Below are 22,718 nucleotides of genomic sequence, written 5' to 3' on the forward strand. Positions count from 1 at the left end.
ACCCATTAGCCTCCTAGCACTTGACCAAAAGTGTTTTCCCCGCGTTAAAATGTTTATACTTGTACAATTAGTGTTTTAATCACTAATTATTTATACACATATGTCTTCATATGAAATTAGGATCATTGTGTGTGTCTAAAGTCTTCACTTGACACCAAGCACTTGTCCGATCCTTCCTTACGATAACAGTCCGTTCGATTCCAGTCACATACTGCAGGTGAGTTCATACCCCTTAATCAATGTTTTAAATATTTTTAAATGTTTTATGGGGGGATACAAGTAGAATCATGCTACTTATTCTATCAATCACATGTGATTAATAAGCAGCATTTATATGATTTAATACTCATTAGCCGTTTTACCAAACAGTTTCCTTCAAATGATTTTCATAAACATTTTATATGTTTTAAAACTCCTTATTACACTGTACATTTTACTCTGTATATTACATTTCAAACTTATTTACAATTGTGTTTCAAACTGATGTTTCTTTATACTAAACTGTTTTATTAAACCCATGCCTTCAAACTGTTTTATAGATTGACATCAAGTCGATCTTTTCTTAGATAATAATTATGTTCAACGGTTTTACAAAACTTATTTTAAGCTTTTATATTATAAATTGCATGCCTCTATATGTATGGTTATATAAGTAATGTTTAAAAGACTTAGGAAGGCTATCCATCTTGTGTCCTTTTTCTCGATTTGGATGTGGGCTGATAGAATATTGGGTACTCGTCCGAAGGTCGTCTAAATATTAGTTATATATCATGTGTACATATATAGTCATAAAAGGTCCTTCCAGTTCATCCCATGCCCTTGGGTAGCAAGGGTATACATCCATGTCCATACGTACCAGTTAGATTACTAGTAAACTACCATATGGGTAGTTTAGGAAGATACTAGAACTATTACTAGAACGCAATATCATACAATGAGTCAGTTCATTCATGAGTCAATACTTTCTAGATCATTACTGTACATTACTATACTTGCTAGATAGAGAGAGCATACATTACAGCTAGAACATTACAGTACATTACTATACATGCTAGATAGAGAGAGAACACACATAACAGCTAGCACACGTAGAACATTACAGTACACTTCTATACTATTACATGATCACACTTACATAAGTACAATTACATGATCACACTTACATGAGTACGCTTACATATACATAGAACAGACGTTACTAGGTGCTATAGCACGGAACCAGTTCAGGATCTAACTATACTGATGAATCACAACGCAATTGTGATAGTTATATCGAGTATACATGATCATAGTAATGTGGATGCTCACGGCTTGCATACATGCAGTGGTCGTGGGTAGGTCCCAAAATCCCTTTGATAGGGGAGCGTATAGTCTGGGATCTAGACATCACATTATACCTTATCCCTCAAATAAGGCAGTTGAGTACCGATGTAGTTATTTATATCAAATACTACAGTACTTGGAAGTATTACCCTAGATTTAAGGTAATAGGTACGGTTGTAGTTCGACACTACACCATAGTACTATTTCTTTTCCCATTACATTCACTTCGTGAACATTCACATGACGCACGGTAATGTAGAAACTATATTTTTGGTTAATGATAGTCAGACTTGGGAAAATACACATTCTTACTAGAGACACACACACAGACACTAGATGCCTTGGTAGAAGGCTACATAAAGATCAGTTAAGTCTTGGTAGAAGACTCCCTGTTATAATAGTAGAAATCATAGGGATTTCTAGAGTTTTTCAAACGTTTATAGTTGTTTTACATACATTTTCAATACTTACGATTTACATACATTTTCAATACTTACAAATTCTTACATACAAATTAAGACACTAAAATACTTATGATCTCACCAGCTTCAAATTAATAGAATCTATGATCCCTTAAAAAATGCAATTTTTCTTTATTAAATCTATGTTAATTGACTAAAATACCCTTTTAGTTAAAGTAGATGATATTTTTCGATTATTTTTAATTTAATAATATGTATTAATCAATTCTTAAAATAAGTAAAATGATTAGCCCATATTTATGCATACAATAACACAATAATTAGTTTGAATACAATAACCTAGGCATATATATATATATATATATATATATATATATATATATATATATATATATATATATATATCGTTTAGATTAATTTGAGACCATTCTAATTTTGTGAGACCGTGAGACCAAATCTAAAAATAATTTTAAAATGCAAAATAAATGGAAAAATCCAAAAATTCTTTTTTTAAATATTATTTTCGGAACTTGAATTAACTAAAAAAAATAAAAATAAATAAATAAAATAAAAAACAAATCCCGTTTTTTTTTAAAATACGTGAAATATTCTAATAGAATATATTACACTGACATATTCTAAAAATTAATTTTAAAATGCAAAATAAATGGAAAAATCTAAAAATTCTTTTTTTAAATATTATTTGCGGAACTTGAATTAACTAAAAAAAATAAAATAAAATTCTATTTTTTTTTAAATACGTGAAATATTCTAATAGAATATTAAATTGTACATATTCTAAAAAATAATTTTAAAATGCAAAATAAATGGAAAAATAAAAAAAAATTAATATTATTTTCGGAACTTGAATTAACTAAAAAAACAAAAATAAAAAAATAAAAAAATGCGTCTCACGGTCTCACAAAATTAGGTCGTCTCACATGAACCTAACCCTATATATATATATATATATATATATATATATATATATATATATATATATATATATATATATATATATATATAGAGAGAGAGAGAGAGAGTTAGGTTCAAATGTTTTCACTATCTATTGTGTGCACGTATGATTGATTCTGGACCAATCATTTTAGTTATTTTAAGAAAGTAATTAATGCATATTAAATGATGAAGATCTAATTAATATACAATATATCTTCAACATGTAATATGCATTAATTACTTTCTTAAAATAACTAAAATGATTCGTCCAGAATCAATCATACATGGACACAATAGATAATGAAAACAAAATCTCCCTATCTAATAAAAAATAGTTTTATTCCCCTCTTGACATGTGCCATCTTATTAAGCCTCTTAATTAATGCACATTTTATTCTCTTTTTGTCATGTGTCATCATATTATATCTCCTAATTAATACATGACATTTGTAAACCTATTGATTCTCCATTTCAAATTTTAAATTTTAAATTTCTCACTCTAATTACATTAAATTAATAACATTAGAATAAAAATTAAAATAAGCTTAACACAAATTATAAAGTGATATCATTTCACATTTTTTTTAAATCAATGATTAAAATTTATATAACTAAAAAAATCTCTTAATTAATAATTTATTTAAAATAATTGATTAATAAGTTTTAGATTTTTTTAAAAAAATTTAATTAATTGTATAACCGTGGTTCCTACGGGTTATAATATATATATATATATATATATATATATATATATATATATATATATATATATATATATATATATATATATATACACACACTCAGTTCTCCTTACCTTTTATGCATTTCACTTTCTCCCTTACATTTCCTTCCATCTACACATGATCTTTGTATTATTTACTTTTCTAAAACGAAAAGCAAGGTTGCTCTACCCATCTATATCCTTTCAACTTTTAAATTTTTGCAGTCAAGCTTCCTTCATCCATTCAGTTGTGTTTGAATCATGTCAGAGTCAGATAGTTTGGAATCGCGAAAATCTCAATTCTCTGGAAGGCAACAACCCGACCCTTTAAAATGCCCAAGATGTGAATCAACAAACACAAAGTTCTGCTACTACAACAACTACAACAAAATGCAACCTCGATACTTTTGCAAAGCTTGTAAGAGGCATTGGACGGAAGGTGGCATTCTTCGTAGTGTCCCCATTGGTGGCGGACGGAAAAACAAGCGACTCAGACGACCTTCCATCACCGCCACCGCTACCTTGGCTATAAGGAACAGCCCATCTAAAGATGAAGATAGTCTTCTCAGGATCATAAGTGATCCCAAAGATACGTCTGACGTTGCTAAAACATCAATCGTTAAACAAATTGGCTGTGAAATGAGATATGATGTGGAATCATACACAGATATTGAAGAGTTAAAGGGTTTGGTTTCGTGGGATTTCAATGGGAGCTTTATAGGTTGTACATTGCAACAATCGGCTGATCAGGATGATCATCCAAAATTAGAGTTTTCAAAAACTTTAAATTGTTTCGAGACAAACGCTAGTTCGTATATTCCAAGAACTTGTAACGAATTGCTCGAAAATGATGATGATTCAACTATTACAACAGCAAGCATGATCATGCCATGTTCTCAACAATGCCAACTTCCTAGCACAAGCAATTTCTTGGAGCTAAATAATTGGAACTGGAACGATCTTGATTCTATGATTCCTGATGATCTTGATAAACCTTGAGAGGATCAATCATTCAGAACCTAATATGAGGTGACATGGTATTAAGAAAGTCTTGTATCTATATGATCTTGCTTTAAAGTTATATTGAGCATATTTTTCTTTATATCGTTCTTGATTTTCTTGAATATAGACCACCATTTGCTTTACCTTTTCAACTGTAACTAACCATATTAAAGATCCTACACCTGGTCGTTATATATGTTAAATCTTAGTTAGATAAGAAGATTAATCTGAGTTATTTCTGAAAAAACACACAGTTAGAGATTTCGTTTCCTAAGGGCCTTTGATCTTCTAGTATCAGATGTTGTTGGTTTGGTGTCTCTCAACCAAGTTGGTTGTAGGTTCACTGAAGTGAAAAAATAAATAAATAAATAAGTGTAGATTTAAGAGTCGATAGTGAGTTTGGGAGTAGACTTTCTTAATAAAAAGGTAATTTAAATTATTGTATGTAAGTCAATTAACAAGTCGCTAGATTATCAAAACCATAACTAGGACAAAGACGAACAAGACAAGATGAAACTATGTACAACATAATTCGATGAACTTTATTTATAAGTTTGAATCGATCTTATACTTGTATAAGATGATTTATAAAGAAAAATAGCATAACCTGTCAATATAAATTGATAATATCTAATTAATGGAATCCAAACCTAACCAAGGTATCTAGGATTGGGTGATAGATGGTGATAGGAAGAAATTTGTTTGGGACGTACATGTGAGAGACATTTGGGGTCTATAATCCACTTCCAATGTTTTGAGTTGATGTAGATAAGATGGAAGATTCTTTGGATTTTCCTATTCTTGTTCGTGTGAAAATTGAACCAGTGGAAAATTTGTGTACAAAAACAATATTAATTTATATTAAAATGATTGATTTTAAATATAATAATGCAAAATATATTTTATAGATCATGACGCACTAGTGTATTTTGGACATACCTCTTAGTCTATATTATTAGTCGGTTTGTTTATGGACTATTTTTGTTTTTATCTCATCAGGTTTCTGTCTAACTAGTATTTATGGAACCCTTGTAGTCAAAATGTTTTTTTCTGGAAACTCTTGTAATTTCTTTTTGATATAATAATATGACAATGTTATCGATATCAAAATCTCAAACATTATTTTATGGAATTTTACGTCTCAATCGCTATATTCAAAGAGCACAGGACACTAAGTGCTTATGAAAAAAAAAAGTGTACAATTTTTAATAAACATAATTTTCGATCTATCAAAAAATACAGGTTCCATTTTTGACGGAGGAAAAGCACGCCGAAGTGCCCCACTCCTAAGACACAATTTCACTGTTTTGGTGTTGGAATTTCCCAACCTTGGCTCACTTTCCATTTTAACACATTTAGGTTAATTGTAAAATCATGTGATTGTCATAATTTCCGTAAATTATAAGATTGATTAGGCATTTAATTTGAGCAATTTGTTGTCAAATTTAATTTTGTGATATTTGTCAGTACCTATATATGAAACCTAAATCTGCCATATAAAACTAAATTAAAAATAAGCTTTTGAATGAATCTGGAAACCCAAAAAATATAACTTCTTTGTAAAACTCTCAACAATAGTATGTTATTTAATTACGAGTAAACTGTAAATTTGGTCCTTATGGTTTGTCAAAAAATGTTGATGAGGTCCAAAAAGTTTCTAACTTGCATCATTAGTCTAAAATTGAATATTTTTTGTGGTTTTGGTCCCTAATAAATTTTAGAATGACTTAAAAAGACTATAATACCCTTTTAATTTCTCTTTTATATTTTTGAATATTCACTTTAATATTTTTACAAAAAAGAATTTCGCCCCACCCCTCCCATCGTCATCGTTCTCGTTCTCGTTCTCGTTCTCGTTCTCGTTCTCTCTCTCTCAAAAAAAAAAAAAAAAAAAAAAAACACTTTTAGCCATTGTCATTTTCACAGTATGAGTTCATCATCTTCACAACCATCTCCACCATTTTTTCAAGTGAAGAGCTTTGTAATGAGGTTGGACTTAAAACTGATACAAATTTGAGAAAGACCTAAAGCAAAGATATCCATGGCTGAAGCCTAAAATCAAAATTAAACCCAGAAAATTTCAAGTAGCCCACCCATATCCACACCCACCCACATAGAAACTTCATCTAGACCCACCTCCCACAAGACCTAACGCCTCCCACCTGGTTCTTTTTCTTCTCTTCCCAATCACACATACCGATATACACTTCTTCTATAATTGATGCAACCCTAACAACATATACATGCTTAAAAACAACATCAACAACTATATCTTCAACTGCACAGGGGGTCGACATCAATCCATGAAAGTAAGTTTACGGAGAACATAGAAACCATTAAAAAATATGAGTTTTTTTTTGGCAAAATCTTATGCTAAAAACCGAACATATGTAAACATAAAATAAATCAAATAGTTTAATGAAACAAGAAAATGGTGTAGTTTCTTGAGTTTTTATACCATCAACAACATTGGGTGTGATCAGGGAGAAGGAGAGACAAAATCGGGGAAGGTGGATTTTTCAAGAAAATATAGATCTTGTTCAATTGATTCATCCTAAAAACTGAGCAACGTTTCTAGAATGCCTGGGTTACCGGCGACGAGTTCCATCAGGCATCAGTCGGGATTAACTCCAAATCGAACAATGGATTTGTTTGATTCTTTAGAAAGCACATCTAGCCATCACAAAAAGAATCGAACAAAGAGAAATCATAGGGCATATCACACAAAATCGAGCAACAATAAGTATTAACTCCAAAATCGTAATAGGTTCGAATCAGGGGGCAACGGAGGACTTCGATTTTGCTACATCTGATTTTCGATTTGCTGGGTTTTGACAAAATCGCAATAGGCTCCAAAATCGTAACAACCTATCACTTCATCTTCCATGGGTTAAAGTTGTTAACAGGTTTTCTCAAAAGCTTCATGTTTTGGGTTTTTTATTTGATTTGTCTGCATTCAAATTTTTGGGTTTATAGAAAATCTGGTTTATCAAGAACAAGGGGAAGGAGGAGACGGGCGGGGGGTCCAGTGGGGCAGAGATATGGTGAGATTTTTTATTTTTCTTAATTCTAGAAATATATAAATAAATATTAGAAAATATAGAAAAGAAATTAAAAGGGTATGATATTCTTTTCAAATTTGTAAGGGACCAAACCCATAAGAAAATTTTCATTTTGGACTAATGGTGCAAGTTGAAATTTTTTTAGACCTTATCCACAATTTTTGATAAACCATAGGGACCAAATTTGCAGTTTTGTCTTTAATTACCTTCGGGTTGCGTCACATTATATCTATAGTACATTGTATCTATAATGGTCGTAATGTCTTTTTATCAGTAATACAAAATTAAAATATAACATAACTATGAGCGCTGTGGTTTAAATGCAATGCGCTTTTGATAGTCATACATTGTGTTACCACTTTACTGCTTCGGAAAAAAAACATTCCTTCAAATGTTGTACCTTATGCACAGGGACGGACGCACGATTTCATAGTAGGGGTTGCACGGGAAGATTAGAGGTTGCATAATAGTAGAAAAAATAAAAATTTTAAAAAATTTTGAAAAATATTCCACTGCGGCCGGAAAATTTAGGGGTTGCCGGTGCCACCCCGGAACCCCCTTAAATCCGCCCCTGCTTATGCATAAAAATGTGTATTGTGCTGGATGTGGTAAGATGTGATATTACACCCATCAGTTTCGTAGGATGAAGAAAAAAGTAAAGCCGCAGTGCAAAAGTTTGATATGTGTGTCGTATGATACCTCCAATCTTAGAGGTTTTAAAAAATAGCTCGAATCAAAGAAAAATATTTTTTTGAAATACTATCTTATAAATTTTCTTTTACAGAAAAAGTTCATGACGCAAACATAGTTATTTTCATGGTTTTGAAAATTGGACCGAAACGGTCAGTTCAAACAATTGAATCACGAACTGATAATACTAAAAAGCAGAGAAAACTAGACGTTTCACCAAAAAAAACAGTTCGACTTGTCCAGTTCAACCATCTAAAACAGTTTTTTTTTTTTTTTTTTTTTTTTTTTAATAAAAATCAACTTATAATTTTTTTTAAACCCAAAAACTAGTTATACTAAAAACCCAAGAAAACCAGACGTTTTACCAGAAAACCGGTTTGACTTGCCCTCTTGGCCCGTTCAACCATCTAAAACAGTTTTTTTTTTTTAATTAATTTATAAAAATCAACTTTTAAACTGATAGCGTAGCCCATTTGATAGCAACACTACCGCAAGACGCGTATTTGATTTTATAGAATTTCTGTTTGCTACCCTCATTGTACCCACCGACCCTCATTGTACCCACCGACAATGTGGGAAGTAATATATTTGCTTTATTCATAAAACTTGTACTTCTTTACATTTATAATTACATACCCAATTCTCCTTTTATGTAGCAAACGATGTGGGAAACAGGGAATAGTCGACATTGCTTTACATAAAAACTTCTCAAACTGGAACTATAGACCCATGAATCCTTTTTCTAACAACTTCTCAAACTCGAACTATAAACCCACGAATCCTTTTTCTAACATGCATACCAAAAGTTCAATAGAGAATTGTTATTAATTACGAAACCAAGGAATCAATCCAAAGCGACGAAATTTAAAACGAACAATGTCAAAATAAAAGGTCGTAGACTTTTACATGGATGCATATGCACCAAATTATAACAAAATTCATTCTTTTTTTTTTAGTTTAACTTTTTTAGCCATGTTTTTATCGAAAAAAAAAAACCCGAATATATCATTGTTCGTAATTGTCGTTCTCTTTCCGTAGATATTCATATTGATATATAAAAATTAATTTTTTTTTTCAAAAAACCCACTTAATTTTCTTTGTTTATTGAAAAGTGAAGATCAATTTTTTTTGTAGAAAAAATTAATAAATATATCAAAATTCATATTTTTCGGTACTCTTTAAACATAGATTCATATTAATGTTTAAAAAAATCAAAATTTCAGTTCAGATTCACATTGTAAACCTGTTCAGATTCACATTGTGAACCTCTTCAGATTCACAATTTGAATAATAGTAAATCATATTCATAATTTGAATAAATCAATTTGTTGATTTTACAAAACTAATTTATGAGTAATGAAAACACTAAAATATTATAAAAATACATGGAACATATTTTGATTCATATGTAAAATTCACTAAGTTATATTGCGAATGATCGAAAAGTTGAAATAGTAAGTCAAATTCACATTATGAATGCTATAGATTGTAATATTTACAGTTTAAATTCACAGTGTGAACCAAAACTTCTTTGTGTTTTTTAATCGGTGTTGATGTTTATTAATAGAGTATAAAAAATTAATATTTTTTGTATAATTAGTTTTTTTGGATAAAACTAAACTTAAATATTGAAAAAAATAACAAAATGAAGTGGGTTATTTTCGAAAAAATCGTTTTTATATATCAACATGGATCTCTATGGAAAGAGGACGAAAAATTGTAAACAACGGTATATTCGGTTTTTTTTTCGATAAAAAATTTGGCCTAAAGAAATTTAAACGAACAAAATGTGGGTTTTTTGGTAAGGATGTGGATTTTTTGGTATAATCTGGTGTGTGTGCGTCCAATGTACACGTGTACATCTATTTATTTGGTCGTTGATCATTATGATTTCTGACGCTCACGATCTGTTCGTTAGTTCCTTGTTAATTATGGTTCTCTATTGAACCGCACCCTATATATATATATATATATATATATATATATATATATATATATATAATTGGGTGATGACTCCAATTTCGGTGAGGACTACGAGTACAAATATGAGACATTCATATGAAAAAAAAATGAATGGCTATGGGTTTTTCAGATTTTTGCTTTTTTTCATTAGGGGGCAATGATATTTTTGGAAATAACTCAAAGTTTTTTGTGGCTTTCCTTTGAAGAGCACAAAGTGCTAGGGCATAATTTTATTCTAAACTCCTAGATGAGCAATGAACTGTAAGTTTCCATCTAATTCTATGGAGAACACTCTCTGTTACTCTAAATGATTCAGGAAATCCCTAATCTGATACCGTAATCATTTTAATTCTTCGTGTTTAAGTCTTGTTTTGGTTCAATTTCAAGTTATGGAAGCAAGTAAACTTTCATTTTTAATTTCTACTATTTTTAGATTCGTTTTTGGCTTGATCTGAGCTATTTTTGATGTTTATTGTTTGATTTTTATTTGATTTGTCGTTGTTAGGTAAGTTTATAAGTGATAATGTTGGATCACTCAATTGTATAGATTTTATGATGCAAAATATATACATTATAATTATAAATAGTTACTTAATATGAAGATATGTTGATGGAAGTTCAAATGTCAAAGATTGAAGAACATCCCCTAATGATTGAAAGACCCTGAAGACTCTATCAGCCCGAAAGACATGAAGACATCATCTATTGAAGACTGAGTAGTGTGTCCAGGCGCTGATGGTTATATACTGATGACACACTGATAAGATGATAAGTTGATGACACTTGTTGATGGTACTATCTGTTGAAGTTGATGTTGATGTTGAAGCTAAAGTTGATCTCCCAGACGATAACGTTGATGCCCTGATCAGTTAGACTCCCTAAAGTTGATGCTTTGATCGGTATCTAATGTGCTAATGCTAATATCCAAATCTGGCGAAGATCTGATCATATCCATTCCTTATATACCAGATTAGTTAATATATAGATTAGATACAATCCATTTATTGAAGGGATTCACTAGAATAGTTTTGTATATATTCAACATTAGGGTGAAACCCAAATGTGTGTTTTTATGACGGCTTTATGCCATTCGTGTTTGTAACCTCGTTCTCTTGGTGAGAACACCCCTTTTTAGTGGAAGATATCTTTGTGATACTTTGGTGTTCTTTATTGTGCTTTCTTATTTATATTTAATCTACGAAAATACAAAGGGCTTAGGACCAACATATGGTATCAGAGCAGGCTAGAACATTCATTATAGGATCTGTTGAAGATTCAGAAGTTTATTCTCTATTTAGAAACTCAAAAATCAGGAGACGGAGAAGAAGAAGAATATATCTTATATAATCATTCAAATATGAAGAATACATCAGACATTCAGAAAAGAGAGTATGTTATATTTACTTATCTTTGGTACTATCTAACTGTCTCATGTATGGATGGTCATTATAATGTTTCTCATGTGAGAGAACTATTCTTATGTGGAAGGATCAACAAATATACGAATGTTATTGATGATGAAGATAAAAAGAATAGTTTGAAAAATAGAAGGATAGTTGATGCAAGTCCTTTGTCATGTTTTCCTAAAATGATGTATGATCCAAAGGCACCTTTATCTGTTTTCTTCGAGGCTGAACTTGATCTGAAAGATAAAACCATCAATCAAATGTTCAGATGAAAATATTTTCATTTGTAAGTGTTCAAACAGAATATGTACCAGAAGAGTGTTCATCACCAAGAAACCTTTGTTTTCAGCCTAATGAACATCACAACAACTCTTGTACTGACAAGCCTCACGTTGATAAGCCTCATGCTGCTAACTCAGCTTGCCCTGACAAGGTTTTTCACAATGACAAATCAATTCACACTGATCAGTTTGTTCAAGCCAACAAGACTTTTGGCACTATCAAGATATCTCAAGTTGTGAAGACTTCATCTTACTCTGTCAATACTCATGCTCCAGCTCCATCTTCAAACATCAAAATATCTCTTGCTGGTAAATTCTCTAATGTATGCTCTTGTTTAAGTAATTCTTTCTATAGGGAAAACACAAACGCAAAATGAAGTCAAGTCATACAAAGCCAAAGAAGACGTGGGTTCCAAAGAAGCCACCTCCAGAATCAAGGAAGATGAAGCAAGTTTGAGTTATCAAGAAATCATCTTCTGAACCTGAAACAGAGCCAACAAATGGACTTAGAAAGGAGCTTTTTAATCAAAATCCTTTAGGGAAAAAAAGGAATTTTTTTATAAACCTGAAGCTGATGTTTTTTCATTTGATCAGAAACATGGTGAAAAAGTGAGGTATGTCCAACAACCAAAATTCATTTGAGTTCCTAAAATCTCCTCTTAAGTTTTGTCAAATGAGAGAGACTCCAAAAAATTTTCAAGTTCACATTTTTTTGGTTTCTCTCTCTTTCTAAAATAAAAAACTTAAAAAAAAACTAAAAATAAAAATGTAAAGCCTTGTATATGTGATTATTCTATGTTTACAAATAAATTATGGAAGTTTTGTTCTATATGATTTATCCGTTAATGTGACAATTCATCTAAGACTCATAAAAGCAAAGATATGGGTGCATAGTCTCTACGATGGACAAATATGTCCTTGTTATGTGTTGCTCTGATTATACGCTATCACACTCAAGGCATTTCGAAGAATGGTGTTCAGTTGACATAAAAAGAGTGGAAATCATGGTCCCTTTTCAGAATGTTAGATAAATGAGAAAACATGAATAGGAATGTACTATTCATCCTATTCAACGAGGGGCATTTTGGTAAACTAATTCAAGCTTCATTATCTTTGTTGTGTCTAACATGTCATGTTGTGAAATTTCTTTGGGATTGTTGGGTCTAATTGTGTTGTGTCATTGGGCTCGGTCCTTAGCCTAGTTTTATTATCCGGTTTGGGCCTCTCCAACCATGATTATTTTATTAGGGTTTAGTATTTAAGGTGCATGCATTCATCCTTAGTAGACATCGCTTTAATTATTATTATGATCATTGTACTACAAACCCTAGCTCGCCTCTACAGTGGAAGTTCTTCATCGAGCTCTGCTGAGGCGTGACTACTTTGAATCATTAAGCATTACTTGATTCTATATCATGTTTATTGTGTTTGTTTTGTTTTTGTTGTTTAACTTGTTGAAGATCTAATCAATCTAAGAGTTTTTCAACTCATCAATTGGTATCAGAGCAGGAGACTATGTAATTCATACACATCTCTTCTGTTGAAGAAGATTTTAGGGTTGTTCCGCTTTGATTGGTATTGTTAGAGCCGTCATTTGTTGTTGACGTTGTTCTTTAATTATTCAATCTTACCCTAACGTTATTTACAAGTCTGATCTTAAGCAGGTTTTTGAACAAAAATCGTCACTTCAATGGATGAATCTCAGTCAAACCCAATCAATATCTCCAACAACATAGGATCGACGATAAGGATTCCTATTTTGTACACTAAAGATTATGAGGTATGGGCATCACTTTGAAGACTACGTGGTTGGCTCAGAAGACAATGGTTACTTGATCTGGGAGGCGATAACAGTTGGTCCATTCGCTCATTCAAGCACTTCAAGAATTGTCGAAACTCAAAAGGAGTACAATCAACTCGTTAATGATGTGAAAGACATACCCAAGATGAGAAAGAGAAGTTTCAGTGCAACATCAAAGCCTTAAGGATGATTAGGTTTGCTTTACAGTCGGACACGTTTTGATTGGTGAGTTCATGCACAACAATGAAGGAGATATGGGACAGGTTGAAGGAACTATATTCCACAGATGAAGATCTTGAGCATTCCATCCAAACTTTATTGCTCTCAGAATTTGGTGACTTTAAGCAGAAGCCTGAAGAGAAGCTTATTCAAGCTTTCGACCGCTTTAATCATCTCATTTGTAAGATGATAAAGCACAGGATAGAAAGGAAAGTCATTGAACAAAAGGTCACATTTATGAATGGCCTTAGAACCGAATGGATGACTGTGGTGTCCACTGTGCAGGCACACGAACAATTCAAGGCTTACTCTCTTGCAAAGATGGTGGGAATATTAAAGTCACATGAGAGTGTAGTGTCTAAAGAAACAAACATGGTTTCTAGCACGGGGTCATTTTCTCTAATCTCCAAAGGAAAGAATGTTGCTGAATAAGAAGAAGATTTAGATCTTTCTGAGTATGATCTAACAAGTGAAGATTTTATACTTTGATGGTTTCCAATCCCAAGAAGTTCATCAAAAGAAGATTCCTAGCCAACAAGAACCGAAACTGGCAGGGAAGCTACAGTGCTGTGAAGGTGAAGGAGGAACCGAAGAGTGTTCCTCAGCCTGAAGAACCAAAGAAGGAAACAAAACTTGGTGGTGACTCAGGCTTTAATTGTCACTATTGTGGAGGCAAAAATCACTTTGCCAAAGATTGCATGTTGAGAAAGAAGTCTGAAAAGAATGACGATGATGACAAGGAAGGGAACCTCTTACGTCGATTGGAGGAAATCAAGAAAAAGAAAGTTGGATCTCATAACACAATTAATGCTTTAATTGTGCTGGGAAATACTATTGACGACGAATTTGGCGGTGTTGAAGTTTGGTCGACTGATTATGAAGATGAAGAAGTGAGGAAGCCCACTCATGGCAAGGCTCTGTTGGTGAAAGAAGAAAACGTTGCTGGAAAGTGTCTGATGGTGGCTTCTAAGGTGTCACAAATGAGAGGTTATACCACTGATGGGGGACGAGAAGAAGCAAAAGAGTGAGAAGACAGGTGTTTTCCAGCGAAACCTGTCAGTGTGCAGATCAATGAATGCGTTGAGTTGATCAAGAAGGTAAAATCTATTCTTGTTTCTTTAAATATCCCCATCACAAACTATGAAAAAGAACTAGTTGGATTAAAATCTAAATTTTCTAGTATAAGTGGTAGTTTGACTCAAACACGCGTCACAAACTCTATCCTAACAGATCAAATCAGCAGGGTATCATCGAAGAGTGAGGAGAGGTGTATGTGGATAGAGCAAAAGGAGGAGTTGATTTGGTCTAGGGATGAAACAATTTATTTGCAAAGAGATAATTTAAAGCTTTTGAAACAACAAAATGTTTTTTGTTTGATTGCTAAAAGATTATATTCCAACATTACTCAATTTCATCTTAATTGTGATATAGGAAAGAAGATACATCGTATGATTTTACCCTTCCTTGAGTTCAAGGAGGATGAAATTGATGTCGATGCATATAACTGTGAAAACGTTATTTCTTCTGATGATATCTCTCCCTCTTAAAAAATTGGCCTTGACAAAATAGAGTCCTTCATGAAGTCAAAAGACCATAAGGACATGCTCAAAAATTTGTTGGATGAGAATGACAAATTAAAAATCAAAACCGAAACTGTACAGAAATTTGACTCTTTAAATGCCAAGGTGAACTCAGAAAACAAAATTGATATTGAAAACACTTCTGAATTCAATGAGGATGATGATATGAGTGTGATATTTGTAGAAGATGAGGTGGACTGTTCTGAATTTGTCAAGAGCGAACCCGAAACCAATAAAAATCTTATTTCTGAAAACTCTGTTGAGTTCGCTCGCTCATCAAAAGACAAGACTAAAGTTCTCAAGGCAAAGGTTGTTGTATATCGAAAGGTTCAAACAACTCCAAATCAAGTTTACACGGTTCAAGGAGTTACACAGCAATAGACAGTTGAACTAACGGCATTAGTAGAAAAAGATAATGCTGATGGTTGCGATGAGTTTTTCTGGTCAGCACCTATAGATAATGTCGATGAAACAGAAGGTCTATCTCAGAAAACATCATTGAGAGTGAAAGGTAGGTATGTGGCAGAACCACTTAATGATCCTACACGATTTGATGTGCCAAGTACAAGTGGTACTAAAATTGACTCAGACGAACCAGTCAAGATGTCAGGCGAAACCTCTTCTCTAAAGAGCGAAAGACCAACATCCATAAAACTCCAAAATAAGTGTTAGAGAGAATGCATCAACGAAATTTGAGATAAAAGAAGAATCTCACTGAAAGGAAGCAGTTTTGGCGATCTCAAAATCCTAATTACGTTCGCTATGAAAAGGCTTCTAGGTCAAAAGAAGAAACAAAAGCAAACTCAGCTTCTTATATTCCTCAGTGTCAAGACAACCGAAAGAAGAGTTACAGTCCTCAGAGTCAAGACAACTGAAAGAGAAGTTTCAATCTGCAAAACCAAGATAACTGAAAACAGAGTTTCAGCCCACAAAGGCATAGCAACCAAAAGAGAAGTTTCAGTCATCAGATGGACGCTAACCGGAAAAGAAGTTTTGGACCTCAAGATGTGAGAAACCGAAAGGATGGTTTTGTTCCTAAATCAACTATTGAGAGGAACCGAAGGGAAAGTAGTTTTGACCCTCAACCAAGTAAGGGCTTTGATCAAAAGCTTAATTCTGCTCACAAGTCTCATCTTCTCACTCTCACTCACAGAATGATCGTAAGGGAAAAGAAAAGCTCTTTCAAAGACTTGAAAAGATGAAGGTGTTTGAACCTAAATTGGAGAACCGGAACATTGCTAATGTCAAATCCAAAACTGATCCTAAAATACTCAAATCTGATAAAATCAAAGTTTTCACCATAAAAAGAAAAGATGAAACAACACTAATAAAAAGAACCTTTCTTGTTGATGTTTCTCTTACAATTCCATGTTATGTAAAAGGCTCACAAGGACCCAAGAAACTTTGGGTTCCTAAATCTGCTTAATTTTTGTAGGTTATGCGTGACGAGCAGTTTGATGATGAATGGTACATAGATAGTGGATGCTTGCGTCACATGACAGGAAGAAAGGAGGAGCTGAGGGAATTTCGGTCCCTTCAAGATGATGGATGTGTCAAGTATGGTAATAATTCTTTTGGCACAATCAAAGGCTATGGCATGATTACCAATGGTGATTTCTCAATATGAAAAGTGGCATACGTTGAAGGTCTACAACACAACCTCATCAGTGTTTCTCAACTGGTGGTTGGTACCGGGTTAAAGGTTTCGTTCGATGACGATGGCTCAGGGATTATTGAAAAGAAGACGAACAATATTTTGTTGAAATCGAAGCGAAAAGGAGAGATGTACCATTTGAATCTCAATCCCATACGAGGAAAACCAGTAGCTTGCTTGCTAGCAAAGGCTCATTCAGACGAAAGCTGGCTTTGGCACCGAAGACTCTCCCATCTCAATTTTAAAGACATCAAAAAACTGGTGCTTGGGGATCACGTTCGAGGTCTTCCTGTTCTGAAGTTCGATAAAGAACACATGTGTGCCGCATGTGAAATGGAAAAGCAAATTCTGCAGAGTAATACCTCTCGAATCAACACAAAAGTTATTGAACCACTCGAATTACTGCACATTGATTTATGTGGTCCTTCTTCAATCGAAAGCATTGGTGGTAACAAGTACATACATGTCATTGTAGATGACTTCTCTCGGTTTACTTGGGTGTTCGTTTTAAAGAAGAAATCAGAGGCCACTCCCAAACTTAAACTCTTTATCAAACAAATAGAAGTTCAACTATGAAAGGTAGTTCCCAACATAAGAAGCGACAACGGGTTGGAGTCCAAGAACAAAGACTTTGAAGATTTTCTTGCAGAGAAGGGAACAACCCACAACTTCTCGGCTCCATATACTCCACAACAGAATGTGATTGTCGAAAGGCGAAACCGATCACTATGTGAAGCAGCCCGAACCATGCTGAGCTTTGCTTCTCTACCTCTATACTTCTGGGCTGACGCCATTGCTGCTGTGTGTTTTACACAGAACAGATCTCATCTCAACAAACGTTTCTCAATCACTCCCTATGAGATCTTGAACAAACGAAAGCCCAATGTAAAGTTTTTCCACATGTTCGGTTCAAGACGTTTTATCTTCAATTCAAAGGAGCACCGAAACAAGTTTGATGTCAAAGCAGACGAAGTAATCTTTCTGGGTTATTCCTTAACCTCCAAAGAATATAGAGTTCTCAACAAGCATTCAAAGAAAATAGAGGAGACCTATTATGTTACCTTCGATGATAACTACGTCAAGAAACTGAAGACAACTGAAGGCTCTGTGGAGGAAATATTTTTCATTTCTGGTCAAGTTATGGTACCCATTTCAAATCTCTTTGAGCGCTACATGCTGTTATTGGATGAACCAGAAAAGGCCATTCACTCTGAATCTGAAGCTACAGACAACAAGGTAGATCACCTGAAGAAGATAATCGATGACGCTGCAAAGAAAATGATAGATGAACAACCACAAGCAACCAAATAGTCTAACTCAAGCAAACCTCCCATAGATAGTTCTTATGTTTAGGGGGAGGGTTCGTCTCCTCCAAATAACCAAGATTCATCATTCCAGGGGGAGAGTCCATCATCATCAACACCAACCGAAAGCCAAGTCCATGGAAAGTATTCTAAGCCTGAACCGGAGGAAGTATCATCGTTCGAGGGGGAGAATGCAAATTCAAACGATGATGATATTCAATTAGAACGCGAACAAGAAGTGGATGCTGAACTGGATCCCTCTTATGATCCTAATTACCCACCACTCACCAAATGGACCAAAGAACATCCTCAAACACAAATTATTGGTAAACCATCATAAAAAGTTCTCACACACTCTTAATTGAAAGCGAAAAAAACTACACTATTCTCTAAAGTGGAATTTTGCATGTTTAATTCGTTCGTCTCCAAGGTTGAACTGAAGACGATCAACACTGCACTCGATCATTCTGATTGGGTACAGGCCATGCAGGACGAACACAATGAGTTCGAGTGAAACAAAGTGTGGAGACTGATTCCAACTCTAAAGGATGCTTCTGTGATTGGACTTAAGTGGGTTTTCAGGAACAAGATCGAAAAGGAAGGACACATAATTCGCAACAAAGCAAGATTGGTTGTGAAAGGTTATTGTCAAGAAGAAGGCATTGATTACGAAGAGACCTTCGCTCCCATAGCTAGGCTGGAGTCAGTTCGTATTTTCTTGCCTATGTTGCACACAAGAACTTTGAAGTATACCAACTGGATGTGAAGTGTGCCCTCTTAAATGGAGAACTAGAAGAGACGGTGTGTGTAGAGCAACCACCGGGTTTCGTGAACGAGAAGTATCCAGGTCACTGTTACATTCTGGACAAGGCAGTCTATGGTCTCAAGCAAGCACCAAGGGCATGGTATGAAACTCTGACTAGATTTCTTAAAATGTCCAATTTTAAACAAGGTTTAGTTGACCCAACCTTCTTCGAAAGAAAGAGGATGACCACCTTATGATACTTCAAATTTACGTCGATGACATCATCTTTGGCTCCACAAATCCTAACTTAACAACTTAATTTAGGAAGTTGATGGAGACTAAGTTTAAAATGAGCTCAATGGGTCCGATTAACTTTTTCCTTGGCTTGAATATTAGACAGGGTCCTAAAGGTATTTTTATTAATCAAGAGGCTTACATGAAGTCCTTGCTGGCCAAGTTTAGAATGTTGGGAGATTCAAAAGTGAAGGTTTCTATGGCGTTTGGCACAAAGTTAACACCTTCTCTGGACAAATCGGCTGCTGACATGACACTCTATCGTCAAATGATAGGGTCGCTAATGTATCTAACAGCAAGTCGACCAGACATAATGTTTTATGTTTGCTATTGTGCTAGGTTTCAAGCTAATCCACACGAACCACACCTGCTAGCTGTGAAGAATATCTTTCGATACCTGAAGTGAACTTCGCTCGGTCTATGGTACCCAGCCAAGTCATGGTTCTTTGTCCAAGCATTCTCAGATGTTGATCTTGGAGGATGTGGACTAGACCGAAAGAGTACCACAGGAGGATGCCAATTTTTGGATGGCAAACTGGTTAGCTGGCAGTCAAAGAAACAAACCTGTGTCTCACTTTCAACTGCCGAAGTAGAATACATAGCCGCAACATCGTGCACCTCTCAAGTCATATGGATTCAAAGTCAACTTCGAGACTATGGCCTGAACATGAAGAAAATCCCACTATATTGTGACTCAAAGAGCGCAATTAGGATTTGTCATAACCCAGTTCAACACTCAAAAACGAAACACATAGCATTGAGGTATCACTTCATCAAAGATCATGTGGAAGACGGTAATGTGGAAATTCATTTTGTTAGGACCACTGATCAATTGGCAGACATCTTTACTGAAGCCTTGTCTGAAACCAGTTTTAATAAAATCCTACAAGGCTTAGGAATGATGGAAGCTGAATCTGTACCAAAGTCACTTTCGCCTCAATAAAAGTTGGAAGCGAAATAGAGCGAACGCTCGGTCCATTTTGGGTTCAGTTCTTTTGGGAACCGAAATGAACCGAACACTCGGTCCATTTCGAGTTCGGTCTTGTTGGACTCGGTTCACTTTTCTATTTTCAAGTGACGGTTTCAGTTGTATAGTATGTATACACTCTTTTCTTATAATTTATTTTATGTTTTTCCTTTGTTTTCATAAAATCCAAAAAAAATATATTTTTATTTCTGTTTTTATTTCATTTTCAGAAAATCTTTTAAAATCTAAAAATATTTTTCATTTCTATTTTTATTTCTTTTCAAAAAACGCAAACCATAACTCAAAATTATTTTTCTTTATTTTAAATTATTCAGTCTTTATCTTATCAATGTATAAGGAACATTCTTAATGATGGAGAGGGTCCTGAGCTAAGCCTTGGCTAAACCTTGGAAATCTTAATGCCATAATGCCTTTCAAATCCTCCTAGCCATTATCCTACTGCAATAATTCTTGCTAAGAAGAACGCCCATGTTGTGGAAATTCCACCCGTTGGGACAAGTATAATTCTTTATCTTTATATTAGCTAAGTGTCCCTAGAAGCATGTTGTTGTATGTTGACCCAAGCCTCTAAAGATTTTAAGTGAAGCCTTAATGACTTGATTTATACCAATCATGTCTTCCCAATTAGGCTGACAAATTCACTCTCCTCATGAGCTACCTAACTCTACTCTAACATGAGTTAAGAGTTTTTCTGTTTGGTCCTATTTTATAGCAGAGGTATATTCGTTCTTTAACTCATTTAATCTTATTCTCCATTAATCATTCATTTCATAATTGTAACCCTTGAGACCCTCAGCACTACCACTGAGGTTTATGGTTACACAACTTCTGTGTTTATGATCTTAGTTTCGTGTCACTACGTGCTGAGTGAAACCCAAAATTCAATACCTATAATGCATTGATGGTGAACAAATAAATGTTCTAGCTTTTACCTTGAATTAACAAAACCACTTTTGTGGATGTATCCTAAAATCACCTTTTATTTTTTAAGAGATCCTTATGAAAATGTCTTTTACCAAGATTTTTCTTCCCAAAGGATCCAGATTTTTTTTTGAGATTTCTAATTAATAAATATCAACAAGTCACTGAATATGTCACTAACCTACTTGTTTATCAGGCCACACCGAAGGGATGCGTAAATATAACACCTTTGGTACTTATGGCGATAAAGATTCCATTAAAGGTTCAAGGGGTGAGTCAGCTGGAAGTCTAAATGATTAGGGATTTAAAAAAAGATATGTATGGAAAGGCGCGTGCTTCTGAACCGTTACCCACTCTTGTGTCATCTGCTGCTTTATCGGGGTTGCTAGTTGTCAAATCACGTCTTTTTCGGCGACGTTTCCCAAATTGGTGGAATCATTACTCCGGATTTCTCTCTCTCCACTGAATTGTATATAAGGGTTTTGCTAACTGGGATTTTACTCTTTACCCTTCTTCAAATCTCTCAAGAAAAAAGACGATCACTGTTCATCTTCTTCTTCTTGAAGCTCCACAAATGGCAGAATCTTCCTCTGTTCAAGAAACCACTGGACGCTCCATTATTCTCGCAATCAAGGCCAACCAGAACCTGTTGATCGATCTTACACCGTTCCTCTACCATAATTATATGTATCAAGTGGTGGAATGTCTAAAATATCCTCCACTCGTCAAGGCTCTCTCAACGGTGGAAGTCGTACCAATGGCATGCCTCTCCCAACTTTATTCCACTGCTACATACGAAAAAGGTGCAAAGAAGATTTACTTCGACATTCTCAACCAAAAAGCTTCGATCTCCATGAGTCGATTTTGCTCGTTTCTAGGGCTTCCTTTTGACGAATCCATGGTGAAACACGATTCCATCTCCACCGGTCAGCTTTTCTCTATGTTCTACAACATGGAGTACATTGAAACCCTAACTACTGTGACCAAGTTCAAGAAATCATGGCTTCCTCCTCAATGAAATGGCCTCTTCACCCTTCTTTTCAAAGGGCTTTCTGAACGCAGTGTTGGATCTGATGGTGCTAGCAAGTCTTTCATGACTCTGCTTTATGGATTGTACACTAGTATCAACCTCGATTATGGTTTGGTTCTATGGCTTCAATTTGTCCAAAGTCTGTCATGTGCTTCTCGCCACACAGAAGTTTCGTGCGCCCGATTTTGGACCATTATCACTCAATGGATTGTGGAGCGTTATCATGTTCCTATCATGGCAGACTTACTTCTCTCCTCCATTGCTACCTTTCATACCACTAACATCATTGTTACTTATCTGTCAAAGTTTCACTTCGTTGGCTCAATTCATGAGGCATTGTATGCTTGTGTGTCCCC

General features: G+C 34.3%; 1 protein-coding gene across 1 annotated transcript; it reads left to right on the plus strand.

Annotated features, from left to right (window-relative positions):
- Window positions 1-3,684: 3,684 nt before the first annotated feature.
- LOC145098580 (uncharacterized) lies at window positions 3,685-4,422 on the plus strand. Its single transcript, XM_079036209.1, has one exon. The coding sequence runs from the start codon at window positions 3,685-3,687 to the stop codon at window positions 4,420-4,422; it is 738 nt and encodes a 245-aa protein (XP_078892335.1).
- The last annotated feature ends 18,296 nt before the right edge of the window (window positions 4,423-22,718 follow it).

Source organism: Lactuca serriola, chromosome 4, assembly GCF_051521515.1.
Source record: "Lactuca serriola cultivar US96UC23 chromosome 4, Lser_US96UC23_V15, whole genome shotgun sequence".
Taxonomy (NCBI): domain Eukaryota; kingdom Viridiplantae; phylum Streptophyta; class Magnoliopsida; order Asterales; family Asteraceae; genus Lactuca; species Lactuca serriola.

Bases quoted from the DNA above. Each gene is read 5' to 3' on its own strand.
- LOC145098580 (XM_079036209.1), top strand. From the start codon at position 3,685: ATGTCAGAGTCAGATAGTTTGGAATCGCGAAAATCTCAATTCTCTGGA.